We start from the raw sequence: 25482 nt of genomic DNA on the forward strand, positions 1-25482 counted from the left end.
AGTAGTTGTGGCGCATGGGCCCAGTAGTTGTGGTGCACAGGCTTAGTTGCTCTGCGGCATGCGGGATCTTCCCAGACTAGGGATCAAACCGTGTCCCCTGCGTTGGCAGGCAGATTCTTAACCACTGCACCACCAGGGAAGCCCAGGGGGAGGCAGTTTTACTCTCAGTTCCAGGGATGGAAATGTGACCCTGGCCTGGCCAATCAGAGCATCAAATTCCCCTAGCCACAGGGCTGGGCCCAGGAAAGGGGTCCATGGCCTAATCAGAACAAATCAGGGTTGATCCTTGGGACTCAGCTGGAGAAACCTAGAGAGAAGTTCCCTCTTGCAACTGGGTAGAGGAGCAGCTGGGGGCTCCCAGGAAAGAAGATGGTGTCCGGGAGTGCAGTCACCACAGAGCTGGAGGGGACAGATTCCTGAAGATGTCGTGTGAGGTCTGAGTCCAGCTGGGCCTTAACTTTTCAGATATATGAGCCACTACATTCCCTTTTAGGGGTTAAGTCAGTGTAAGCTGAGTTTCTGTCACCTGTAGCCTATGAGTCCTGATGAACACAGGCAGGGACCAGGTTTTATTAGACTCTTTAAAAACACCAGCTGCAGCACAGGCCTGGCACAGAGTAGGTGCTCAGGAAATGAACACTGAATAAATAACCACCTCCTGAGCTGTATATTGGTCAAAGAGCCTGGTGATTCCTGGGCTCTTGTCTCTGACCCCCATTTTCAGGTCACCCCTAGAGATACAGACATTTAATCAGTCAAGCCAGAGTTGGGGGCAGCAAATTGGGCTTGGTAAGGAGAAAAAAGTGCTTTGTGGGCTTTTCTCTGTAGCGAGAGAAAGCTCAGGCTAAGAGTGAGCTACCAAAGCTCCAAAGATTATCTGCAGGGCTGATGCATAAACCCATGTCAGTTTCTTTTTCAGAGAAAAACATGTTTTTCTCACTCAGCCCCTCCTCTCTCCAGCCTCCAGATCCTGTCAGCACGTTCCTTTTAAAACACAGCTTCCCCCTTTCTCCTCTGTATCCAAGGCCCTTCATGATGCAGCTTCAACCACCCTTGCCTGCTTCACCTCCCAGCTGCCGCCCCTTCTCCAAGTATCTGAAGATGACTGAGAGCCATGCTTCTCAGATGAAGTGGGTGTGCACCTCTGGGGCACTAACAAATATGTGGGGCATTCACAAATATGTGGGGCATTCTCTGGGGTTGTTGCAGTGACTGGAGGGTGCCACTGGCATTTGGGATCCAGGGGCCAAGGTGCTAAGGGTCCTGAATGTGTGGGACACACAAGAAGGCACTGCTCTACCCAAAGTGCCAGTAGTGCCCTGCAGAAGAACTGTGCCAGGCCACCTTAGCCACCCCCCACCCCTCCACCCAAACACACGAAGGCTCTCCTGCTCCAGGCCTTTGCACACCCTGGTGATCTCTCTTCTCCACCTGGCATGCTCCAGCCTACCTTCAAGGTCTGGCACCTCACCAAGGCCTCCACACAGAGTGGAAGGCTCTGGCACACATATCGAGTCCACTGCCCCCCATACAGGCCCCTCCATGTCCTTGGCTTCAGTCACACTGCCCTAGACCACCTCCACTACTGTTTATTAATACTGTTTTCTTAAATACATTTCTTTAAAAAAGGAGACCTTGGGCTTCCCTGGTGGTGCAGTGGTTGAGAGTCTGCCTGCCAATGCAGGGGACACGGGTTCGTGCCCCGGTCCGGGAAGATCACACATGCCGCAGAGCAGCTGGGCCCGTGAGCCATGGCCACTGAGCCTGCGCATCTGGAGCCTGTGCTCCGCAACGGGAGAGGCCACAACAGTGAGAGGCCCGTGTACTGCAAAAAGAAAAAAAAAAAAGGAGACCTTACCTCACTCTGTAAAGGAGAAACCAGGATCACTTGCCATAATTAGAAGGTAACATAAAAAGAGATACAATGAAAGCAAAACAATGCTACCAAATTATAGGTAGACATTGTTTTATACAAAAGTTTCTGAGACTGAGGCCCTGCTCTCTCTGTTTAGCAGGGAGATTGACTTGTATGTTGGGGGCAGAGGGGGTGTCACTCCTTGATGTAACCAAGGCTTTGGGAGGGAACTGAGGAGGGACTTTTCCTCTCACACTGTCATTCAAGGTGCACAATGCCATGATCTTGTACCAGGGGCCAAACACCTTGTCCGCTCAGGAACTGGTCTATTGGAGCTTCTGGAAATACTGGCTGAGCAGGTGACACACGGCTCAGACAGGGATGGGCCTCTGTGGCCTGGGATTTCTGAGAGGTGGTCTGGAGCCTGAAGTGGATCAGGAAAGATAAGCAGGAAGTAGTCGGGGGGCAAAAGAGTGGAGGAAGCGCCTTTCACACAAGACAAATAAGAGGGTTCAAGCCTCCCTAGGCTCTTGTCACCTCCTGGGGCACTTCCCTGGCTGCAAATATCCCTCAGAACATTGTGAGAAGCATCCCTAGTGAAACGGGGTGTGGGGCAACTTTTCTGTAACTCAAAGAGTTTATTAAAAAAAAAAAAGAGTTTATTCCAAAATACTAACATTCTAATATTCTAAAATTAAAAGTTTATTTAAAAAAATACTCCCAAAAGATTGTCGTGGATTTTGGCATCTTACAGTCAAGGTGCCTTTACTTCAGCCCCTAGATTGGGCTCCTGCCTTTATCCACAGAAATACTAGTCAAGAAGGACTCTCATGGCTAGTGATGTCAGAGGAAGCCCACAATCAACTTATTTTCATCATTTCCCTGTTTGCCATATTGCTGACCTGACTCCCAAACCTTCCATGGCTCCCTGTAACCCAAGGGGAAAAGCTCTGGAATCCTTGCAAGGCATTCAAGGTCTTCCCTTTCTTGCTCCATCGGACCCTTCCAGCATCTTACACCATGTACTGGCTGGGACACCCTCCTGCTGGTCCCATTGATCTGTGTGTCCCCAACCCTTCCTAGGATCCCTGAGTCCACTCCTCCCCGAAGACTCTACTCACATCATTCTCCGTCAGCTGTGATCTGAGAAACCAAGGCTCCCTCTGCCTCTTCTCTTCTGAGCTCCTCCCATACCCAGAGGTGTACCATGCCCATGAGTCCTTCTATTATAAACCATCTTGTTATTTCCACAACTAGGTTTTAAGTTCCATGAAGACAAGAGTCATATGGCTTCTTTCAAGGCACCCCTCCCCTGCAGCGATGAGCCTGGAGTGCAGCTTCAATAAAGATTGGTCAAGAAATTGATCATTCCACCTGGGAAATACTTACTAATAGTAGATATCAAATCTTGAAACCTTTCCTTAGGAAAGAGTGGGTTTTCCAGTCCTCGGAAATACAGTTTTAGAACGCCAGCGACTGAATTGATATCTCGTTCATTTTGATCATCCACAAGCGGGTCTTCACCTAAGGGGAAACAGGAGATGACGATTCAGCTCAGTAAGGGGGCAGGGTGTGTGCAGATGGTGGAAGAGGTGACCTGGCCCAGCCTGAACTGGAGGACAGATGTGACAGCCTCCGCCACACAGCATGCTTAGGGTGCTCCCTGCAGCGGATTCTGAAACTGCTCCAACCTCTAACAACGCTGTAGAATTAAAATAATGAACATCCGTCACCCTACAGTTACACTCATCTTGCCATATTTGCTCTCCCTCCATTTCTCTACTTATATTTAGTACTGCTCAATTATTTGAGAGTGTTTTGTAGACATTACAACACATCACTGCTAAATACTTCAACATGTTCCTCCTCAGCATAAGGCTATTCCCCTACGTAACCGTGTATTACACCTAAGAAAATTAACAAGAGTTCCAAAACACCGTGTCACAGACTTTACCCAAACATTCCCCATTGTCCCACGTCTTTCATAGAATTTTTCAAACGCTAAGATCTAATCAGTGTTCACACAATTCATTCAGTTGTTATGCTTCGTTAGTCTTTTGAATGCAAAACAGACCCCAACATTTTTTATTGTTAGTTTGTTTTTCATAACATTGACTTTTATTGAAGAGTCCAGGCCAGCTGCCTTGTAGAATGCCTCACGTTCAGGATCTGTCTGATTGCTTCCTCATGGTTAGAGTCAGGTTAAATATTGTGGCCAAGAATACTATGTGGGTAATGCTTGATCACTGGGTTAAGGTGGTGGCCTCTGGATCTCTACACTGTAAAGGTATATTTTCTCCTTTGTAATAACAAGTGTAAAATATAAAATATTTTTGTAAACAATAAGTGATCTATGTGCATGTCATCATGCTTAACATATTTTACCCAGTGCTTTGAGCATCCAGTGATAACTTTTGCCCAAATCAATTATTACCCTGCGGTTCTAACAAAATGGTGATTTTCTGATTCTGTCATTCCATCTACAATTATTAGGTGGCATTCTTCCCTAAAGAAGAGCTTTCTCCGTGTTCCCTCCACCCTCCTATTTTTTTTTTAAACATTTTATGGGCTTGTTTTTATAATTTTTAATTAAAGTGTTATAACCCGCTACATCACTATTCATTGGGGTGCTCAGATTGTCCCCAGATTTGGCCAGGGGGAGTCCTTTCTTATGTCCTTTGATGCGACCTCTATTGAGTACTTAATTGCTTACTGGCCTAAAAAATGTCCCTGAATCACCTGGTACTTTCCTTGACCTAGACCTGGAATAAAAAACTTCTCTAAGGAGCTTTGTTTGCTTTTTGTAGGGCATGGTATTTAGAAACCAAGATCTCGGTTCTAGGTGTGCTCATTGCTACAGGAGTGTCATAAAGAACATCTAGGCTCTTTCAGTACATAGAGCTAGAATATACATTTTTTTTTTTCACAAGTTCACACTGATATTTCTAATTCATGTTTAAGGTACAATGTTTTATTTACCTTCATTTATTTTGTCTTTTCATTTCATTTTTCTTACAGTGAAAATCTTGTTCTGAATAGTATTTATAATTGATATTTTAATGTATCTGCCTTATCCTACAATATACATAAAATAGTTTCAGATGCTTTTGTTACTGTTTTTGTTTTTTTTGCGGTACATGGGCCTCTCACTGTTGTGGCCTCTCCCGTTGCAGAGCACAGGCTCCGGACGCGCAGGCTCAGCGGCCATGGCTCACGGGCCCAGCCGCTCTGCGGCATGTGGGATCCTCCCGGACCAGGGCACGAACCCATGTCCCCTGCATCGGCAGGTGGATCCTCAACCACTGCGCCACCAGGGAAGCCCTAGTTTGATTTTTAATAGCAATATCACCACTAGCAATAAACCTACTACATAAAAATTAACGTTTATTTGCAGGGCTTTTTTTGTGTTTTAGGCCCTCAGAATGTATCCCACTAAAGACATATGATCAGAAGACAGAAAGTAGATTAGTGGTTGCCTAGGGATGGGGGCTGGGGTGTAAGCGGTACAGGGAGTGACTATAAATGGGTACAGGGTTCCTTTTAGGGATGATGAGAATTTTCTGAAATTAGATTATGGTGATGATGTACAAATCTATAAATATACTAGAAACTACTAAAATATACACTTTAAAAAATGGATGAGCCTTATGGTATGTAATTCAATAGAGCTTTTAAAAAAGTGTATGACCAGAGCACATGCTGAAAAGTTACTCTCTGTATGGTTGTCAGTCTGGTATACAGCTTATTTGTTTCTATTTATATTCAATTTTAGGGATTTAATTGTTTTAGAAATCCTTTTTTTTTAAAGTATGCAATTTTGAAAATATAAAGCATCCACATGTTCCAGGAGTCCTAACCAGATAAAAAGTTGCTTGCAGAGAAGCCCTATTCTTATTCTTCTCTCCCTACACCTTACATTTAACCATTTTCATTAGTCTCTGGTTTGTCCTGCTAATCTTTGTTTCTGCAAAAATAAGCAAATACACATATACAATTTTTTTACCTTCCCTCATTTCTTACATAAAATGAACGTGGCACACTCTGCTACTACATATACTTGTTTCTTCTCTAAACAGTAAATCCTAGAAATCCCTCCTTGTCAGTTCATACAGATCTTCCTCATTTTTTTTTTTATGGCCGCAAACGACTCTATTTCATGGATAGACCATAATGTAGTCAACCAGTCTCCTATGGATTGACATTCCCATCTTTTGCTGTTACGAATACTGCCACAACAAATAACCTTGTACCTGTGTTTCTTATTCATAGAGGTGTGTCTCTGTGGTAGGTTCCTAGAAGTGGGATTACTGGGTCAAAGGGCAAACAAACGTGTAGTTTCATCAGACAAAGCCAAATTCTCCTCTGGTGGGGCGGCACCATTTTCTCCTCCTCCCAGCAACATAGGAGAAGGCTGCTTTTCCATAGCCCTGCCCATGGAATGTCTTTTAAATTTTTGCCAATTGCACAGGGGAAAATATCTCAGGAGAGCAGCACTTTTCAGTTTAATGGGGGTTGCTGAGCTAGTTCACCACCAGGATTTCCATGGGGGACGTGAAAGGAAGCAGGCAGCAACCTGACACCTCCCTGAAGGTGCTGAGAGAGGTCTGTTCACTGGGCTTCTCCTCCTCCTGCCAGAACAGCCCAGAGCAATCTAAGTCTGGTAAGTAATGAAGAGCAGAACTGCGAGCTTCCCTGGTGGCGCAGTGGTTGAGAGTCCGCCTGCCGATGCAGGGGACGCGGGTTCGTGCCCCGGTCTGGGAAGATCCCACATGCCGCGGAGCGGCTGGGCCCGTGAGCCATGGCCGCTGAGCCTGCGCGTCCGGAGCCTGTGCTCCGCAACGGGAAAGGCCACAGCAGTGAGAGGCCCACGTACCGTAAAAAAAAAAAAAAAAAAAGAGCAGAACTGCAAATTCATACTTGGACCTCTATACTATGCCTCTGTGGGAAGAGAATGTGTGTCACTGCCAGGGCCTCTGCTGGCCCCAACATGCTTTAGTGCAAATTAGAGAAAGACACCCCCCCACACACACTTCCTGAACCAGGGCTTGTGGCTTCCAGGGCATGAGCCAGAGTTCAGCACACTCCTGTCCTCGTGGCTGAGTACTCTTGTGCAGTGCCCAGCCTGAACGACTGTGTGTGGCAGCCCATGCATTGTGTTCCATAGGTCAACCTCTCAGACGTTCCTATAGGAGGAGATGAAAATGCTTCCCCACAGGGGTTGAATGTAAATGTCCCCAGCACTTCATGGCTGCTCTTTACTGGTACTGGCCACTTGCCAGATTCTGTTCCCTCAGATCACTGTCTCCGGAAAACTCATTCTAAGCAATCATCTGGGACCCATCAGCCTGCACTGAATCAATCTGGTTTTGCCTCACACACACACACACACACACACACACACACACACACAGGCATAATGACTGATTGCTTAGAATGAGTTCCTCTAGGATTACCTTTTTTTCTCTAAATTAGTTTTTTCTTTAAATTTAACCTTCAGTTTTGAGTCACTTAGTTGCCTGTTGCATCAAATGATTCTTTGGTTTTACAGGTTGCCTCCCAGTGATGCCAGACGGGATCAGTACAGCCCCAGGTGCCAGTTGCTAATGCCTATAAAATACCATCTTCCCCAAAGGAGAATCATTTAAGAGTTCTTTGGACTTCATCTTCAAAAGTAGCCAAAGAATTCAAGTGACAGGTTATCCCAGAAAATCTTTTGCAGTTAGTGAACTTAGGGTATCAGTAAGAATATTCAGAATACCACACACACAGTTTAGGTGATCTTGGTATAGTGGTGGGACAGCAGTGATTATAAAATGAAAGTAAATAACATGTACATGCTCTGTTGGGGGACACTAGAGGGAAACAGGTGTTTAGCCTAGAAAATCATTTCTCAGTGGATTTCCTATGAAGTCAATGTGTCTTGGGTTTAACTTTGAAACAAATTTAAAAATTCAAAAACTGGAAAAAAAAAAGGAAAATGCTTCCCCCACAAGACTTTCTCATGAGGAAGGAAGAGAGAAAACATAAATATATATATATATATATATTGCCTATAGTGATATAGCACTTTTCAAGTGAGAAGCACACTGGCATATGTGATCTCTCTTAATCCGCAAAACAGCACTGCATGGCTCCAAGGGAGGCACGGTCCCAGCTCCACCCCTCTCACCTGCAAGAAAGCTGAGGCCCCAACAAATGAAACAACTTGCTCATGTAGTCAGAAACAGACACCAGCAGCTCCCAGGTCTCGTAATGCCTGGGAGATATTCCTTCTTCTGCCTGTGGTTTTCAATTCTATCTGCTGCCTGTCTGCCTGCATGCCTATCTATCTATCTATCTATCTATCTATCTATCTATCTATCTATCTATCTACCTATCCATCTATCATCTTCCTTCCTTCCCTCCCTCTCTCCCTCCTTCCTTTACAGTAGAATCTCAACTTTTTTTTTTTTCAAGAAAAAAGTTCCCATGGATGAGCAAAGCTGCCTTAGTTGAATTTAGAGAAAGGTGCAAGCCCTACCTTCTCATCTTCCCTCCTTATCCCAGTAGCAGCCCTTGAAGCCCCTCTGAAGGACCGTAAGGGTTTGAAAAATGCACTGTATTAAGCTGTTCCCCTAGTGCACCACATGTTACTCTTGTGGTCTCATGATCCAAAAGCACAAGGATTTTATTTCCTCCATACAAGCTCTCCTTGTTAAGTCTGGTTAACTTACTGACCACACACACACACACCATCCATTCCTGCTCTTCCTCCCAGAAGGCACTTCGTCCATAAAAGGAGCCATCCAAACAATCCCCCCTCCTAGCCCAGGCCTTCGGCTCTCTGAAAGGGTTGCCAATTTTGGCTTAGAAATGAATGGAATTACAGAGTTCAAGATGAGCAGGATGGTGTATGTGAATGATGGCTTCCTCCAGGAGGAGAATTAGAGCTAAAATTCCAGGCCAGTCCAAGAGAAAGCTAGTTCCCATTTTGCTAGCTAGTTTCCCGGGGAAGGAGGCAGAATTATTACCAAACAGCCCTGCCTGCAGCCTGCTCCCAGCCAGGTCGCCCCAGCATTCCCTAAGGGCTGAAGGCAGGCTGCACCCAGGGCAGAGTGAACACACCGTGTGTGCTCACAGCTCTAGGGGAACGTGCTGCTGGATGGGGGCATGGCAGGAAGCCCACAGGTGGTCTCTCCAGGGCAGGTCTCTGCGGCCAGGCTCCTCCCAGCCCCATCCCGAGGCTCCGCAACGTGACAACCCCTCCCTGTGTCTCCCGCTCACACCCCTCTTCCTGGGGTAGGAAACAGATCTGAGAAGGGCCACATCCAGAGTCTAGAATGTGTCAGATCCTACATGCCATGATTTCAGCCCCAAATCCAAACCCTATGTTGATGTGAGCACAGTGAAAGGACCATTGACTCCCTTTCCAGCCACCCTTCCACATGAGGAGAGAACACAGGCAGCTCTCTCACCTTTTACATACCAAGAGGACAGGGGATTGGTTTGTGGGGAAAACAGAGAGGCAAAAAGCTAGCCTGGGAGACAACAGCAAACCACAGCTCTTTCCACAGCACAGCTGCTGATTCCTGTTTTTTCATGATGTTTTCTCCTTCATTTTGCCAGAAGATTACAGGAAGATCTCAAAACTTGAGTGCTGAGTTTGAGATTTATTGACAGCAAAATATAATAAAAAAAATCATAATCCCTTGGGCTTCCCTGGTGGCGCAGTGGTTGAGAGTCCGCCTGCCGATGCAGGGGACACGGGTTCGTGCCCCGGTCCGGGAAGATCCCACATGCCGCGGAGCGGCTGGGCCCGTGAGCCATGGTCGCTGAGCCTGCGCGTCCGGAACCTGTGCTCCGCGATGGGAGAGGCCACAACAGTGAGAGGCCCGCGTACCGCAAAAAAAAAAAAAAAAAATCATAATCCCAACTAAAACCCTGGTTGACTCATGTCAGAGGAGAAGGAAAGTGCGTTTAGGAATAATAAGCCAAAAATGGATTTCTAACATGTAATTTTTTCAGAAGCTTAACAAAAAGAGGTCCGTGCTCCTTTCAACAGCCTTCTGCACGGAGCATAGGCAAGAGCTTCGCCCAAAGAGAGAAAAAAAGGGGCCAAGGAGGAAAAGACCCATGTCTGTTTGAACAAGTGGCAAAGGACAGGCACCCTGCAGGGATTAGAGGGTTTAAAATTTTTAAAATAAAAGGAAGAAAGGAAAAACACACAATGTATTGGTTTGGAGAGAAAGTTCCGTCACCAGTTAGAGCAGGTGGGCCGCGAGGAGTGGGCCCGGGCCGCTCACTGCCAGGGGCTGAGAAGAACACAGCAGCGAGCCAGGGAGAGGAAAGCCGGTTTCAGGAGATGGGGGAGGAGGTGCCCCGAGGGTCAGCCAGGTCAGGAACCCAAACCCAGGGCCGGTGGGTGGTGAATGTCAAGAAACAGAAAGTAATGCATGTGAAATCTGGGTACCAGCCAGCCCAGAGAAGCCAAAAAGGGTTTTTCTAAAAGAGACATCCCAGGAACTATTCTTTTAGAATAAGCCATGCTCCCGTGTAGGCTCAGGTGGAGCCGAAGAACGAAGCGGGCAAGAGAATGAGATTCATCCCGGAACGGGGGTGAGAGGGAGAGGGGCCAACTGCACACATGAGGCAACGAAAAAGCAGAAAACAATTTTTGCAGCTGAGGTTTGGGTCAGGTGATCTCTTCGCTCCAAGGAGCAGAGAAGTCTAATTTGCACAAATACCCCTCCAAGGCACCTGAGCAAGTAACAGAAGGTGCTGACCTTAGAAATCACGTTCAGGAAGGAAAGAAAGCAGCGCTGCTGGGGTGGGGATTGGGCCTGGCTGCCTGGTACAGCAAGGTACTTACTTACAAGACACTGGCAAGTAAGAAAACACAACGGGGAGCGGTCACCGGGCTGGAGGCACCAGGCAGTTTACTCACGACATACAAGGAATTCTCTCTGCTGGGGTGAGCCCAGGAGGATGGAACCAGCAAAGGGTCCAGACCACGGCTCTGTTCACTTACAATGAACACAGGGCAGCAGGGGTGTTAAGGAATTGGGGGAAATAAAGAAACCAAACCCTGGCTGGGCTGTCTGTCATTGCCAAGAGAAGCTCAGGGAAATGATGAATGACACTTCTATCAGGGATGCTGAGGGGAGGATACCTCTAGCTTTGTGGGCTTTGCACATGCTGTTCCCTTGGTCTGGAATGCCCTTTCCCTGCTTCCCCTGACTCTTACTCTTCAAGCCTCAGCTTAGGCATTTCCTCTTCCAGGAAGCCTTTCGAGGCTTTGCTATTCCTCCCCCTTCCACGCAAACTGGGCTAGGGGCTCCCATGCTACCCAGCGATTACTCCATGCTTGCGCTGACCGTGCTGTTTACTAAACCGGTCCTCTGCTAGCAGTGACGTGTCTGTTGTTCCTATCATATTGACAGGCCCTAGTCCATTACCCAGTGCAGTGCAGGGCTCAATGCAGGCCTGTTGAGAGGATGAATGAATGCGCGAGTAGGAGCTTGGAGCAGGGCGATTCTGGGACTCCCTGGTTCTAAGTACCCAAGATCCTGGAGTGGACTCCAAACCCTAAGCTCTCCAGGACCCTCCTCATGGGCCACTGAGAGCCACATCCAGCCCAGTCCTGCTCTCCACACCCGGTTCCAAGCCAGAGTGCCTAGTGCTGCAAAGCTCTGTGCTGCGGGCTATGGTGGTGACTGCCTGGGGCTGACAGACTGCTTCCTCTGCCCTGGAGCTAGATCTCAGGACGGAAGCGGGAGGATAGGGTGACCGAAGGTGAGTCTGCTCAGGAGGCAGCTCCTCCGGGAAGCCTGGCAATAAGTCGGGAGAATTCTAGGGCTGGAGCCCCGGGGAGAGGCTTGCTCAGAGCACAACCAACAAGGACAAACCATAACCTTCCAAGGCTATTAGGAGGATTACATAGAAGAATGGGTAAGAAAGTGCTTTGTAAATTGGGATGTGATGTATTGCGGGGAAATGGGTTTGGGATCCGGGTCCTCAGACCAAACTTAGTACCTAACTACTCAGAGCAAAGTGTAGTAAATCAGAGCTGAGGAGTAACTACGGAGACGGGATGCTTCCAAACGCTGTGAAACTAGAGGTGCAGATATCGCTTAGGATGCCCCACACTGGCTCTTCTTTCCTCCCTGGGATGGGCTTTGTTCAACAACCAGAGAGTGTGATGCTGGAAAATATTTCCTTGAACGGAAATGCACGGACTCTCAGTTTCACTGTAGCAGCAAGATATGTACTAGTATAAAAAGGCAGAGGTTTAAGAAGAATTGAGCTCCTCCTGACCCTAGAAAGTCCTTACTTTGCTTGGACACTGGCCATCTGTTCCCATCAGGGATCCTGAGGCCAAGGGAGGCTCAACCAAATAAGCCACATTCTGGTGGCCACTTCATTCCTGATAAGCTTTTATACCGAAGTGGGAACTAGGTAACCTCTCTAAGGGTTGGGGAGAATAGCTTTGCCAAAAACACTGCATAAAAAAGAATTAGGCAATTCTAAGCCACTCCATGTTATCTAGCTTCTTCCAACTTTTCTAAAACACAGCAGCCTTTACAGATTCACACAATAACTCCAAGGCCCTCTTTCCCAGCAACCACTGTAGAGCCCACCAGAGAAAGTCACCCATGTATGCTGGTAAATGTTCAACAGCTAGCTCTTTGGCGGCGAAAAGAAAAAGATCAAAGGTCTTAGTGTTTGCCAATTTCTGTGATGTAAATACTCCCACCTTGGCTGATTTCGAGCTACCAAGGTCAAGTCGCTGAAGGTGAAGTTGGGAAGAGATGTTGATACAAGCTACCCCACCACCACTGGCTCTAAGACATGCGTTAACACCCAACCTGGCTTCCTCTGGACACAAGCTGGAGATGATCACTTCACACCTACCTCTCTCAAAGGAATTTTTGATGTCATTGACTTCAACCTGGGATCCTGGCACTCTGAAGATCCCTTGCTGCTGGAGTCCTAAAAGAAATAAACAAACAAAAAAAGAAAGAGAAAATGCCTTGAGCTCATCAGGCCACTGGGAACACGGAAGACTCTCCCCACTGCTTGCCTCTTTCTCCCGCCATCCTTTGTAACAGAGTCATTCCCAGTGACCGTCTCCTGGCAGAAGCCCCAAAGAAGCCTTTGCGATGAACTTCAGCTGGTCCAAATACTCAGTCACATTCTGCTTCATATGTCTAGGGTCTCTTGTTTGGGCTTGAAGGAAACAAGAAGTTTATATCAACACTGGACCAGTGAATGACTTCCACTTTAACCCACAGGTCAGCTCAATCAAATAACTGGGTAGTGAATGCTGCCTAGTGCGTTCATCAGTTGCACTGGTCCCAAGTAGCTTGACCTGAGTTTACAAATGCCATCGGAGTTTAACAGCCACAGAGACTCTGAATGAGAATGATTAATGCCACTCCCTCAACCATTCCCTCGCCCATCACAGACAACGTCTTCCTTCAAGAAAATCTAGAGTCTAGAGTGCATGCTGGCTTGGGATCAAGGAGTTTGGGGGACATTAACTTATTGCAGAAGGACGATCTCATTTTCTATGTGTTTCTACAAGGCCTTAACAAAGAGGAGAACTTGATACCTGACACAGCAGTAACAACAAAACAGCGACCTATAAGATTGAAGGAATTAGAGGGCCTCCCTCATCTGAAAAGGGAATTAAGACTGGGATCCTTTCCCTGAGATTCAGTTTTTCTATATGAAACAACTCTCCACTTTATAATTCAGGAAAGTGTTTACCCTTAAAGGCAGGCTTTAAAGTTTGGTTTGTACATATAGTATGTGCTCAATAAACGTTGTTCATTTCTTTCGTGCTGAATTTCTACCACCTGTGTCTCTTACCCCATCCTCCTGGCTCATTCCCATCCAGTTATGCTGGCCTTCTTTCCCATATTAGGCCTTGACACTTGCCATTCTCTCCACCTGGCTGGCTTCTTCTACTCAAATATCACCCCCTCGGAGATGGCTCTCCTTACAACCTTAGCCAAAGCAGGCCTGCCCTCCTCTAGCCATTCTCTATCCCCTTTAATTAGCTCCTTGGCATTATCACTATCTGAAATTATATTATTTGTCTCTCTGCCTGTTCATTCCCTTGCCCTTCTAATTGGTCATGTAAGCTACCTAGGGCCAGCATCCTACCTGTCTGGTTTGTGGCTATGCTGCCATTGTCAAAAACAGTGCCTGCTATGCACTCTGGAAATATATTTTTGGAGGGATGAATAAATGAACAGATGGAGGCACAATTTAAGTGCTGGGGACACCATGTGGCAAATCCCAGACACTCTATTTCCTCCATGGAGCTTACCACAGTCTAGCAGGATTAACTGATCGGTTGACCAACCTCATTCAGCGCTCAAAGTGCAGAGCTCTGGGCTCGAGTGTGAGCAAAAAAGGAACTAATACAGTTGTCCCACGTGCCCTCCCTGCTCCTCGGTTCTCCTAGCTCCTGGGTCTTCTCACCACCATCTTCAGTTCCCCCGACACACAAGGCTCAATAGACAGCACTCAAGATAGCAGCTGTTCCATAGAACGTTTTCCCCTCAGAAGCAGAGCAGCAACAGGAAATCTTCCCAGACGAATTTGAATCTCATATCTTATGAGAACAGCCTAGCACCTGTTCTGGAAAGAGCTGAAAACACTGCCCTGAGATCGAGCTTACCATATAAATTGATGTATCTGATGCAGCTCTCGACGACCAGTGGTATAGCTTGTCCTGAATCCTTAAGAAAAAAAGTTGTGAGTTGTATTGGACTTGGCAACCACCACAGGAGAGAAGACACTGCAAACACAGATTATGAACTCAAGCCAGAAAATTAGTACCATCAGATTAGTAGGAAAACAAGCAAGGAAACACTAATTCTAAAGTCTCCACAAACAGTTAAAATAGAAAGTCTTCTGTGATTGCAGAAAAGCCATAGCTGTGATCATTTTAAAGAAATGCTCTGTCTTCCTATTCAGCTGGGAAGGAATCAGGGCTCAGGAGGCCTGATAGGCACATCAGGGAAGGGGAGGGAGCCCACCGCCTGGAGGGGCTGGAATTCACCCTCGAAGACTTCTCTGCCTCCCACTGCCCTCAGCCCCATCTCAACTCTGTTCTCCCAGCGCTCAGGGCAGGATCAAGGCCTCTGCCTAGTACTGTAGGACCTGCTGCCGGAATTAAGAAGGACACACCATGGGGGAAGCAAGGCTGGCCCCAGGGATCCTTTTGAGCTCGGAGGAGGGGTGACCAATTCTACTCACAAGTAACAACCTAAACATCCAGACAGATATTTGTTTAACAGTAAACACATTAAAAGGAAAAGTTCTAGAAACAGCTAACGTCAGCCACTGACCACTGAGTGGCAACCTTAGTCAGAAAGGCTGAATAAGATGCAGTTCTAAATACATGCATCTGGGGTGTGAATGTATTTTCAATTATATTTTCCTAGACTGGCCCACAACCACAGAGAGCTGGGCACGGGATAATTTCCTTTCGGATTCCGTGACTGGTTGACCTCTCTGCTATTTCAGGCCACTTACAGAGCATAAAAATTTTTAAAAACTCTCTTTGCAAAGGGGACAGGTTAAGCACTAGCCTCCTCAGAAGGTGAGGAAGCAATGAGGCATATGTAATATGCTCATGTAAAGGGACAAAGAAAAAACCCATGATTTCGATGCTTTCGTGGGTCCTCCACACCCCACCTGCAAATTCTGTCCTTGATTAACTACCGTCACGAAGAGGGTAACAAAGTGGACTCATTGGCAACAGGCAAGGCGGGCCCTGTGCTACTAGTCAGGGCTAAAGACAGGTTCCATCCAGTTGAATGGGGCTGACGGACCTTTCCAGTAAATACCTGGTTCCTGGTTCGAGCATTTCTTCTTCCTCTGATAACAAAAAAAAAAACAGGCAGCAGAGCAGAAGAAAAAGAAAAGATTACGCAGAAGTAATAAGACCAGTTAGAGCAAGCAGCTCCTTCAGAGTCCGGGAACGCCGAAATGCAATGGCAGCCAGCGGAGGTCCGGGGAGATGGCAGGCAAACCGTGGGCCCAGTGGAGCTCCGGACCTGCCCGGCCAGCCTTCCAGGTGGCTGCCTCGGACGCCAGGGGGCAAAGGGGCCTCTTTCAGTCCTTGTCAAAGGGCAGGAACGGTGTGTACTGAACACTTGCCCCACCCCAAGTCTAGCTTCTCCTCAACACAGGGGGCTGTTTACTCACCAATGGTGAGAGCCCACCTAAGACTCTTTAACGTTAGCCCAGCCACCCACAGAAAAGGAGGGACACACGCCCTCAGGTGTCTCCTGTGACACTGGCCCTGCAAGTCAGCTCAGGAAACCTCGCTCTTAGCTCTTAGTTAACCAAGACCGTGTTTATGAGGTGCCCTCTGGATAGGACCAAACAGGATTCCATCTGGTTCCAAATTCCACACCGCTGCCCATGCTTTCCTACCAAACACCTGGGGCAGCTTGTCCCGGGTACCCACTTGGCTTTGCTTTCCTTCTGCCCACGGACCCTCACCCTGGCACTGAAAAAGCCTCAGGGAACACAAAAGCTGACAAAGCCTGGAGGAGGGAGGGCAGTGGAGTCAGAGAGCCTTCGTGATCTTGCGGGCAGAACCGGAGGCTCTGCTTTCACTGAAGTCGCCCATTTGCAGGCGAGCACGGCCTCCTCTTTCTTCCCACACATGCAGTGGGTCAGGCTCTGGGGTGCGTGCTGTGTCTCATCCCGACTGAGAAACGGGAGCATGTGCGCCTGCTTGCTGACGTCACCTGTCCAGCCCCTGGCACCTCAGCAACTAGAATTTTCCTATGTCGACTATGCCTCCCTGAACCTAGGACAGCAGTGCCAGGTGATCAGACAGGGCCCCGTGGGCACTCTCCGGAAAGCCCAGGCAGCACTAACAGCTAACATTTCCATGGTGTTTACCCTGCGCCAGGCAGATCTCTAGAACCCGGCAGGTGTTACTCATCTGATCCTCCTCACACACTCAGGAGGTGGGTAATTATCATTCTCATTTTATTGAAACAAGGTAAGGACTCCCCCTGCCCCAGCCCGAAGGTAGACCTCCTGGGCCTCAAAATTTATCATAATAAATTGGGTTTCCTTCTATCCGAGAGAAGGGGGGAAAAAAATCAAGCATTTTGAAAAGAATCCATTCAGGTAAGGTCCTAGAGATTTATACAAGTAACTCCAACTACGTTTATCCGGCATTCTTGGGGATGCTTCCTTGTCCCTCTAAACCCTCATAATCACGGAGTTTCTGTGATGTTATTTTACTGAAAAGCCTTTCAGAGCTTTAGAATTTCAGAGCTGGGGATTCTTAGTTCACACTGAATCTTCTTCCAGATAGCATGGGAATCATAAGAGGAAATTAAATTCCATTCCCAAAGGTTGAAGGACTGGATGCATCACACTGCCTTTTCATTTTCTGAGAGTTAACAATCCTTGAGGTTGGGGTCCCGCCGCTGCAGTCTGTCCCCACAGGGAGCTTAGAGTGGGCACGCAGAAGAGCTGGCGGAATTGCACAGATGATATGCGGTACAAGCACACGTGACTATAAAAAAATGCATTCGCTCAACAAACATACTTTTTTCAGTCAAACGGTCCCCTGTGGAGGCTGTGCTCTTATTTCAGCAACATGCTGCTGCCTAGTGCTCTGGGGTGACCCTCTCTGGGGGCTCTTTTCAGAGCCAGTCCCCTAGCGCCCACTACGGCCTATGCCTCTTGCCATATTGTGGCTCCAGGGGCTACAAAGCCGGGCTCTGATTGGCGCTTTTCATTCCAAAGACTGGGGTGTCCGTTCTCAGACAAAGTTTTGGCACCGCTGACGAAGGTCCTGCTGCAGGCTCTCGGAAGACTGACCAGCTGCAGCAATGGCTATATATTTAGAATAAGGATGTGGCTTCCTGGTGACTACCTCCAAGGGGCAGACAATCCCGCGGTTGGTGCATGGCACTCGATCGTCACGCATTTTTTGTAGGAGCTCTCCATTCAGAGACTGTTTCACTGAACAGAACACCTAACTTGCAAATGCCATTAGGTAAGAGCTCCTTCCAAGCGTCCTGACAGAGCACCTGTTTCCAAAGAGCTGAGCATATTCTGAAAGGTGTCTGTGTCTCTGAGCCTTTGCTCATTCTGTTCCTCCTCTCAGGGGCTCCTCCGTCCTCCCCTCTGCTGTGTTCTGCCCCATCCTTCAAAGCCGCCCGGACCCCACTGCTCACAGTTCTTCCTGCTCTGAGCTCTCACAGAAATTATTTCCATGGGGAATCAGTCACCAAGTGCTCATCCTTAATCATCTTCCGCGTTCAGCCTTCTGTCAAAAACCTCCTGAGCAACATGATAAGCTCCTTGAGGGCAGAGAGAGTAGCAAATGGGCCTCAGTCCCCTCTCAGCTCTGGAGTATGGCTTTTTCGAGAAGAAAGTCTTGTTGGAGCGAGGAGGGAGGATGAAGAAAGGGCTCTTGAGACAGCCCCTCTTCCCATGACCTTCTGGATGGCAAACTGCTCACTCGGAGTCACCTCCAAACAGCACCCCTTCCCTGATGCACGCAGTAGCACCCCTCATTTTGGGGTCCTCCACACCTCCCTCCTCTGAGGCATCCTAGAGCAGCTGCTGCTGTTTCCCACCCCCGGGCAGTGCCAACGTGTGCCCTCCTTTTCCCCTTTCCCTTCCCCCACTGTCCCCCAGAACTCAGCTTACAGACAGAGGGACCCAGGCTGGTCCTGCCTAACCCCTCCCACGCCTGAGGCCAACCCTCCCTGCCCAGCAAGTCCTGTGCATGCCCTGTATGAGGACAGAGGATAGAGAGCCAGAGCAGGGGCAGCCTCAGCACTCCAAAAGTGTCGGCAGGGCCCGAGAACCTTTACTTTTCTCCTGACTCTTATTTTCTGCAAACGGTCTTCGTTAGATGGGGCACGCTTCCAATAACTGTCAGGGACCTTCTGCTGTTCCCCTAAGTAATGTTCAGAATGCATCTCCCCTTCCTCAAGTATGTCCCCCACGTGCTGCCCTTTTCAACTCCACCACCATCTTAACTTGCCTTGAGCTGTTCTATCTGGGATGGCTTGATCCTGCACCCTTTGCAGCCAAGAAGTAAGAAGAGAAACTCACTGAGGTGAAAAGCTTTTTTTTTAGTTTAAGGTGTAAAGGATTAACCTGGAATTCTAAAGGGACTACCTCAGCTCTTTTCTCTTCTCCCAAACTGCCTAACAAGAAACAAAATTAGGTGGAAGGGTTGTCTCTCGTACAAATTGTATGTGTTGTGTTCCTTTGCTGGTATATTCTCAACTTTAAAAAATCACTTGTATAAAAACACAGTTACTCACAGGGCTTTTCTTTGTATTGTTTCCAACCTGTCCCCTCTTGGGAGATGTGAGTGTGACTCAAGGCGAGGGGGTTTCTCTAAGTGTCCCTCAGGCTGGTCAGGACTGCAGTTCCTGAAGCAGTGAAGTGGGGCTGACAGGGACCACTGTCTGGCACGGATTCAGTGCCACCTGGATTTTACTGGGTCCCAGCGTGATTGCAACCCTCCCCCAGGGTTGAGAATCAAGGGAAAGCACTTAGGAGCGACTGGTCAGAGGCAAGAGCAGCTCTGATTAGAAGCCCTCACTGAAGCTAAGAGCAGGCTGCCGGGAGGACCAGCTTGCCACCAGGCCTGGCCGAGGGCCCGGATTGAAAGTTCCAGTCCGTCAGTCGTTGGTAGGTCGGTAGGTTGGGGCAGGGCTGTTGGCCGGGGGAGGAGGTGGAGAAAGGCTGCCATTACATTGGGTGCATTCGCGGACTCCGTGGCTCCCCAGCAAGTACCTTAATGAACGCTTCCATACAGCCGTTAAATAGTTTATGGCTACACACTGAGAGAGGCCTAGGTCTCCTCATTTTCTGTGGTTTAGGGGGAAGACAGGGGGGCCTAGGGGAAAACGGAACAAAAGAAATCAAGAAAGCAAACAAGGTAAACATACAACTGGGAAAGACGCTCTTACGACCCACGACTGGAGGAGAACACGAAATGCAAATGGAAGGCCTGGACCCCCAGCGCATTGGTGTCCAATGCTCCATCTGAAGGCCTCTGGACGTCTAAGCGGGTCTTAATTTACCCACGGTGTCAGGCAGGAGTAACACAAATGTACTCTAAATCACAGGAGGGCACAGCACGTGTCCAGGAAACCATTGAAACTCCAATCAGGGCTGTCATCCCGCAAAGCTGACCAGATGGAGGGGGAATCAGGGGAGAGATGTAATCTGTAGCCCAAGAAAGCAAGAGACTTTCAAAGATGATCGGAAGGGTTAATTTTCATCATGTTGGCTTAAATGCATCACCAAGTCTCAACTCCCACCATACCAGGGCACTGATCTTCCTAATGCCTCCTTGCATTTCAAATGCACTTGACTAATCTTTAATCCATTGATCTAAGAGCCAGGCAATTATTATTCTTATTTTAGAGATGAAGAAATTGATGCCAGGAGGGAGGCTGCAGCTTCTTTGGGGTCCCCAGGGGACCCAGGATGATGATTGTCTCCTGTCCTTTAGTCAAGTACACTTTCAGTTACAATGTTTTCAAATCCATTATCACACTTAATGTCAGCTCAACCCTGCACGTATGGTCCCATTTTACAGAGGCCTAAACTGAGGCCTAGAGGGGGGAGGTGGCAGAGCTAGGCCGCAAACCCAGGCCTCTTTGGCTCCAATCCCAAGATTTTTACCAAAGGGTCTGTCATGGAGCCTTAGGGAACTTTCTCATTTCCAGCCAAAGACTCATCCATCCCATTAACCCTTGCCAGCGGAGGACCCGTGGGGTCAGGTTGAAAGTGTCTTGCTTGACTTTAGGATCTCCATTCCCTGCGCTCCATCTCGGCCACAGGGAGGGGTGATCATACCACAGTTCACCAGCGACAGCGAAACAGCCACAAACACTGGACCAGTTTCCAGAGTTGCTCACATGCATATACCTGTGTTGGCTTATTTGCTCATCTTTCACCACCCAAGTTGGCCTGACTCAATGCTGCCAGCCTTCTAGGGCAAAGGGCTTTCTGAGGTTAGGAGGAGGGTCCCTAACCAAGAGACACAGTTCATTTTCAACTGGCTTCATTCATAATTTGAGAGGTACCAAGTGGGGACCAAGCCTGACACAGATAATGTCCATGCGTGATGAACACAGACCTGGGCCCACAAGCCTTGACTGATTTCTGTGAATGGGCAAGAAATCGTATGTGCCGCGGAGCCAGTCAAGGAGATAAGACTCATGCTGCCTTGCTCACTGGCCTTGTGGTGCCTGTCTCCCTCAGCAGGCCCGCCATCTAGGGAACTCGGATCAACTTCTAGGTGTCTGAATACTGAGCAAATGCTGCTAGCTCCAGGACATGCATGGGCAAAGACACAGTGGAATCCAAATCTCATGCCACCCAAACACTGGAACTAAAATAACAGCACAGACCAAAATTTTGCAAAGAAACAACAGGCAAGAGTATTTTGAGCTCATCTCGATCTACGTCAATTTGGTTAGCTAAGTCCATGTCATTTCTTTTTCATAAGTTACTTATTTGTTGAGGATGTGCGTTATGTGAGAGTGATATTTCTTACAACAGATCTGCTTTTGAATTTCCAAATGCCAAAAGAGAGTGCCAAAAATGTGACAGGGCCATAGGTTTTACGTATCATAACTGGAGGGTAGCAGCTGCACCACCTTGTTTCCATGGTGATTTGGGTTTCTGTTTTTGGACGTTCTCACATCATTTCCTTATCTCACACTGCATGATACCCTCACGACAACCCTGTGAGATAGGCAAGAACTATTAAACCTACTTTAAACATAAGGTAAACGAGCCCAGGAGAGATTAAGAAACTTGCCCAAGGTCATAGGAATAGAATTCAGCTCTTCCTATTTCAGGTTCCGGTGTGATTATGGAAATTGGGAAATTGATTTTATCACAGAACATTCAGCAATAGCTTTAAATCATCTATTAAACTCTCATGGTCAGCAAGAGTACAGACTCTTAATGCAGGTGTTGGACACCCAATACCAAAAATATCTAGGGTGCCTTTAAAATTTATTTCCTAAAATAAGTCCTAAGGATTCTTTTTTCCTTGAAGTTACATAATTTCTGCCCAATCCAGAAAGCAAAGGACTGTTAGAACCGCATCAGGATTTCTTTCTTTTGTGTGGTGCTCTGTGCAGTGAGCGGAATCTCTGACAAGGAAACGTAGCTATCCCAACTTTGCATGACACCAAATTGATACCGACTTACTGAAGTGCTGGGTGGGGCACAAAGTGGGGAGCAGGGGGGCAGCTCAGCCAAGGAAAGTGGGGCAGCCTAAGCCTTCCATCTCTTCTGCTGCTCAGTTGCAGAGCAAAAGGAAAGAGAGAGAGAGAGAGAGAGAGAGAGGGAGGGAGGCAGGGAAAACAGGAACAGAGAAAGCCACGGAGAGGAAGAAAGAGAAACCAGAGACCAATGTCCCCTTTCTGCCTTTCAACCAAGATAAAAATTAACACGCATTAGTAACATAGGAATTGGCCTCAAAATTATTCTGTGACCAGAAGGATGGTTATTTCCCTAGACAACCCAACAGATGTGGGTGTCAACATCCAAAATGGCAGCAATATTGTAGTTCAATGGTGGTCAGGCTCTTGGAAGCTGTGCATGGGTGTGCATGGGGTTGCATCTGTTTGGACAAGAAATCTCGAGTGATTTCACTGCTAATCCAGACTTGGAGCGAGTCAGCCTAGGTTAGGGGAGCCAGTCAATGGTTTGAAAAACCATATCAAACCTTACATTTGCATCTGGCTTTGCCATTTACCATATGTCTTTCAAGCGCATTATTGCATCTGGTCAGCCTAATTACAGGGTTATTATGAATTGGGGCTATTCTAAGATAACGTTCTAAAGTATGAGAAAAAAATATACAATGTGTTGCAGCCCATGTGCAAAACTTGGTCTGTCTATACAAGGCCAGCAACAACTTGGCTGAGGGGACCTGCTCAAATAATCACCCAAAACAACACTGACCTTGGACAGGAAACTATGGCAGATAAAGGGGGCCACAGTATAGAAATAGCTCACCCAGGACATTTAAGATAAATTTAAAATACACTTCCAAGTTAGCAGTGCACTCCACAATAAGTTAAAAATGATTTTTGGAAGTAAGAGGAAGCTTTTACTTTACTAAGAGTTGCCTTTGACCTTGGCCAAGGGCCAAAGTGCAGATGGCTGGATTTGCAGCTTAGTGCAGTGTATCTAAGTGGGAGGTCTGTAATCCTAGCTTGGATTTCCCAGGCCCTAGGTCAAAGAGGGTGTGGAAGACAGCATCTCAGAGGGCTTTATTTAAAAAAAAAACAAAAAAACAAAAAAACCTCTCAACATTTCTCTAAGGAAGACCCTGGGACCTCGCTAAGGGTTTGATTACAGATCTCTCCTACAATCTGCTGGAATCATCTTCTCCCACATGAGTTTTAGGAATTAGGAGGAAGTGAGGGATGGCTCAATTCATTCCCCCATCTGTTTAATTATTTGCAAACTTTGGTGTAAAATGTGGCTTCTGTTGTTTTGGTACTATGACAACACTCTTGCAATAAGTAAGTAAATAAATAAATAGGAGTTTGTTTCTAAAAGGTTCTTAGAAAGTAACCCTGCACATCTGCTGACCCATGTGCTGGGAGGGCCTTGCCTGGTCTCATGAATCTTCCCAATGTCCGGGGACTGCCGGGGCCTAGAGGAACAGCTGCACAGGCTAAGCTTCTGGAGAGCCCTCAGTCTTCCCCCACCCTGGGCCAGCAAACTGAAAACCTCAGAGCTTTCCAAGCCTTTTCCCAGCCAACTCCCTTCCAGATGAGGCGGGAGTTAAGGGTTCATCCTCCCTCTTGCCAAGTAGGACAGCTTTCCAGGATTCTGGGCCACTGGGAAGAACTTGTGGGAAAAGGATGTCTTTGGGTCACTGGGCCCAGAATGAGGCAGAAGTAGCTCTCAACGGCCACGTGATGGAAAAGCGCAGGCCTCTGGGCCACCAGCTCAATTCAACTTGGGCAGTGGGACGGGCATTGCTGGGAACACGGAAATGGATGGGCTCTAAGGAACCCGGGCAGCGATAGGGCTGCTTATGGACCTAAACTCTCCACAGGTAGAGGAAAGGTCCAGTCCTGAAGCCAGCCTCTCAGCTATCAGCTGCTGAGTGAAAGTGTTCACTGGTTCTGGTCTGCTCAGGGAAAAGCCCAGAGGATAATGTTGAGCGAGCTGGAGAGAAAGCAGAAGCTGCCCACTATTACTTCCCCCACCAGGGGCTCTGCCATCAGGCCATCCCAGTGCTGCGAGGTCCGAAGCCAGGGCAGGCAGCAGCGGGCGTCTGCGCCCGCTCGTGTGGATATGCGCATGCGTATGCCCGGTGGTGTGCGTTTCCAGCCAAACCCGGAGCCTTGGCAAACTGGGACCCCGGGCTGGGCCCCACGCCTCGGCGGTTTGCTCAGCAGCCATAGAACGGATGGGGAGACAGGTGGGCAGCTACCCCACAGCCTCTGGCTTCTCCTGGTTGCCCTCAGCCACTCTGCAATATATATTACCTTCCCGTCCTCCCACCAGATGGATAGCAACAAGGGACGACACCCACTTCCCACAGCAGCTCTGAAAGGCTCCCTCCCCATCACCAGTCTAATGCTGGAACCAGCAGAGCAGCCAAAAGACCTTTGCCTTCCCTCTCAGCACAACCACACCCCCGTGCGGACACTGGCGAGGAGCTGTCCCCTCTAAGACTCCTCCGCTGCCCTGAGCTCCAGCACTGTCTCCCCACCTCCCCGTCTGTCCTGCTCCCCCCACCTCCTCCCACTGCCCACTCAGGCAGCAGGTGAAGGAAACAAGATGCACCGCTCTTACCTGGTTGTACCGCATTCTGCTCTCTCCCCTGGAAAGAAAAGTGTACATTGATTTAATTGTTGGTTTTGTTTTCGTTTTTGTTGGTTTATTTTTGAGCGGAGAACATTCATCTTTTTCTAAAAACAAGAAACAACTAACACCTTAATTATTTGTGAAATGGGAAATCTTATTATGCCTAAAGTGTGTTCTGTTGCGAAGAACTGAGTCTTATTAAATCCTCAGTGCCTCCTATTTGTAGGGCCATGTTCACATATTTTTCATTTGTTATTGTTCCTACACATTTGATTTTCAACTACAACCTGCTGACCAGTGGCATCAGAATCTTCTGGAACTCTTGTCAAAAATGCAGATTTTTTTTGGCTCTTTCCTGGATAAGGACCCAGGAATCTGCATTTTGACAGCACTCCCAGTACTCTCTTCTATGCATACCCCAGCTGGAGAGCCCACGCACTGCTTTATGTCCACAAAGGTTTACTGAGCACCTGTCATGCCCGGCACTGAAGGGTATCAGCCATAAGACACCTTCTGTTGTCACTCAACCCCGCCAAGTGCCCACCCCCAGCCCTCCTGCCTTCATCCTCAGCTGAAGACCTTCTCGCTTCCTTCACTGGAAAACAAAATCAATAAGACAGGGTCTCTGGGTACCACCATGAGACCTACCCACCTACCTGCACTTGCCCACTCCCCCGCTACCTCCTTTCCCGGTGCTCTGGAGGAAGCATCCTGCTTCTGCTAAAACCCAGACCCCATGCCGCAGGTCCCATGCCCTCGGCCCTTTTCAGGGGCTT

At 48.0% G+C, this 25482-nt stretch overlaps 1 protein-coding gene across 4 annotated transcripts in view; it reads right to left on the reverse strand.

Moving 5' to 3' along the window:
• SRGAP3 (SLIT-ROBO Rho GTPase activating protein 3) overlaps positions 1 to 25482 on the reverse strand; it is a 255082-nt gene that overhangs the window by 33182 nt on the left and 196418 nt on the right. For 3 of the 4 annotated variants that reach the window (XR_013830247.1, XM_079934821.1, XM_079934822.1), the window contains exons 11-15: positions 24695 to 24722; positions 19643 to 19745; positions 14523 to 14583; positions 12746 to 12823; positions 3245 to 3379 (exon numbers count right to left, since the gene is read on the reverse strand). Coding sequence is in view for 3 of the 4 variants with exons in the window: in XM_079934821.1 (XP_079790947.1) it covers positions 3245 to 3379; positions 12746 to 12823; positions 14523 to 14583; positions 19643 to 19745; positions 24695 to 24722 (405 nt within the window). In the remaining variant the exon portion in view is untranslated. Of the gene's footprint in view, positions 1 to 3244; positions 3380 to 12745; positions 12824 to 14522; positions 14584 to 15696; positions 15728 to 19642; positions 19746 to 22081; positions 22169 to 24694; positions 24723 to 25482 lie in introns of all 4 variants that reach the window. The other variant, XM_079934823.1, reaches the window with a different exon arrangement.

The sequence above is a fragment of the Stenella coeruleoalba genome (assembly GCF_951394435.1).
Source record: "Stenella coeruleoalba genome assembly, chromosome: 10".
In the NCBI taxonomy this organism is placed as follows: Eukaryota; Metazoa; Chordata; class Mammalia; order Artiodactyla; family Delphinidae; genus Stenella; species Stenella coeruleoalba.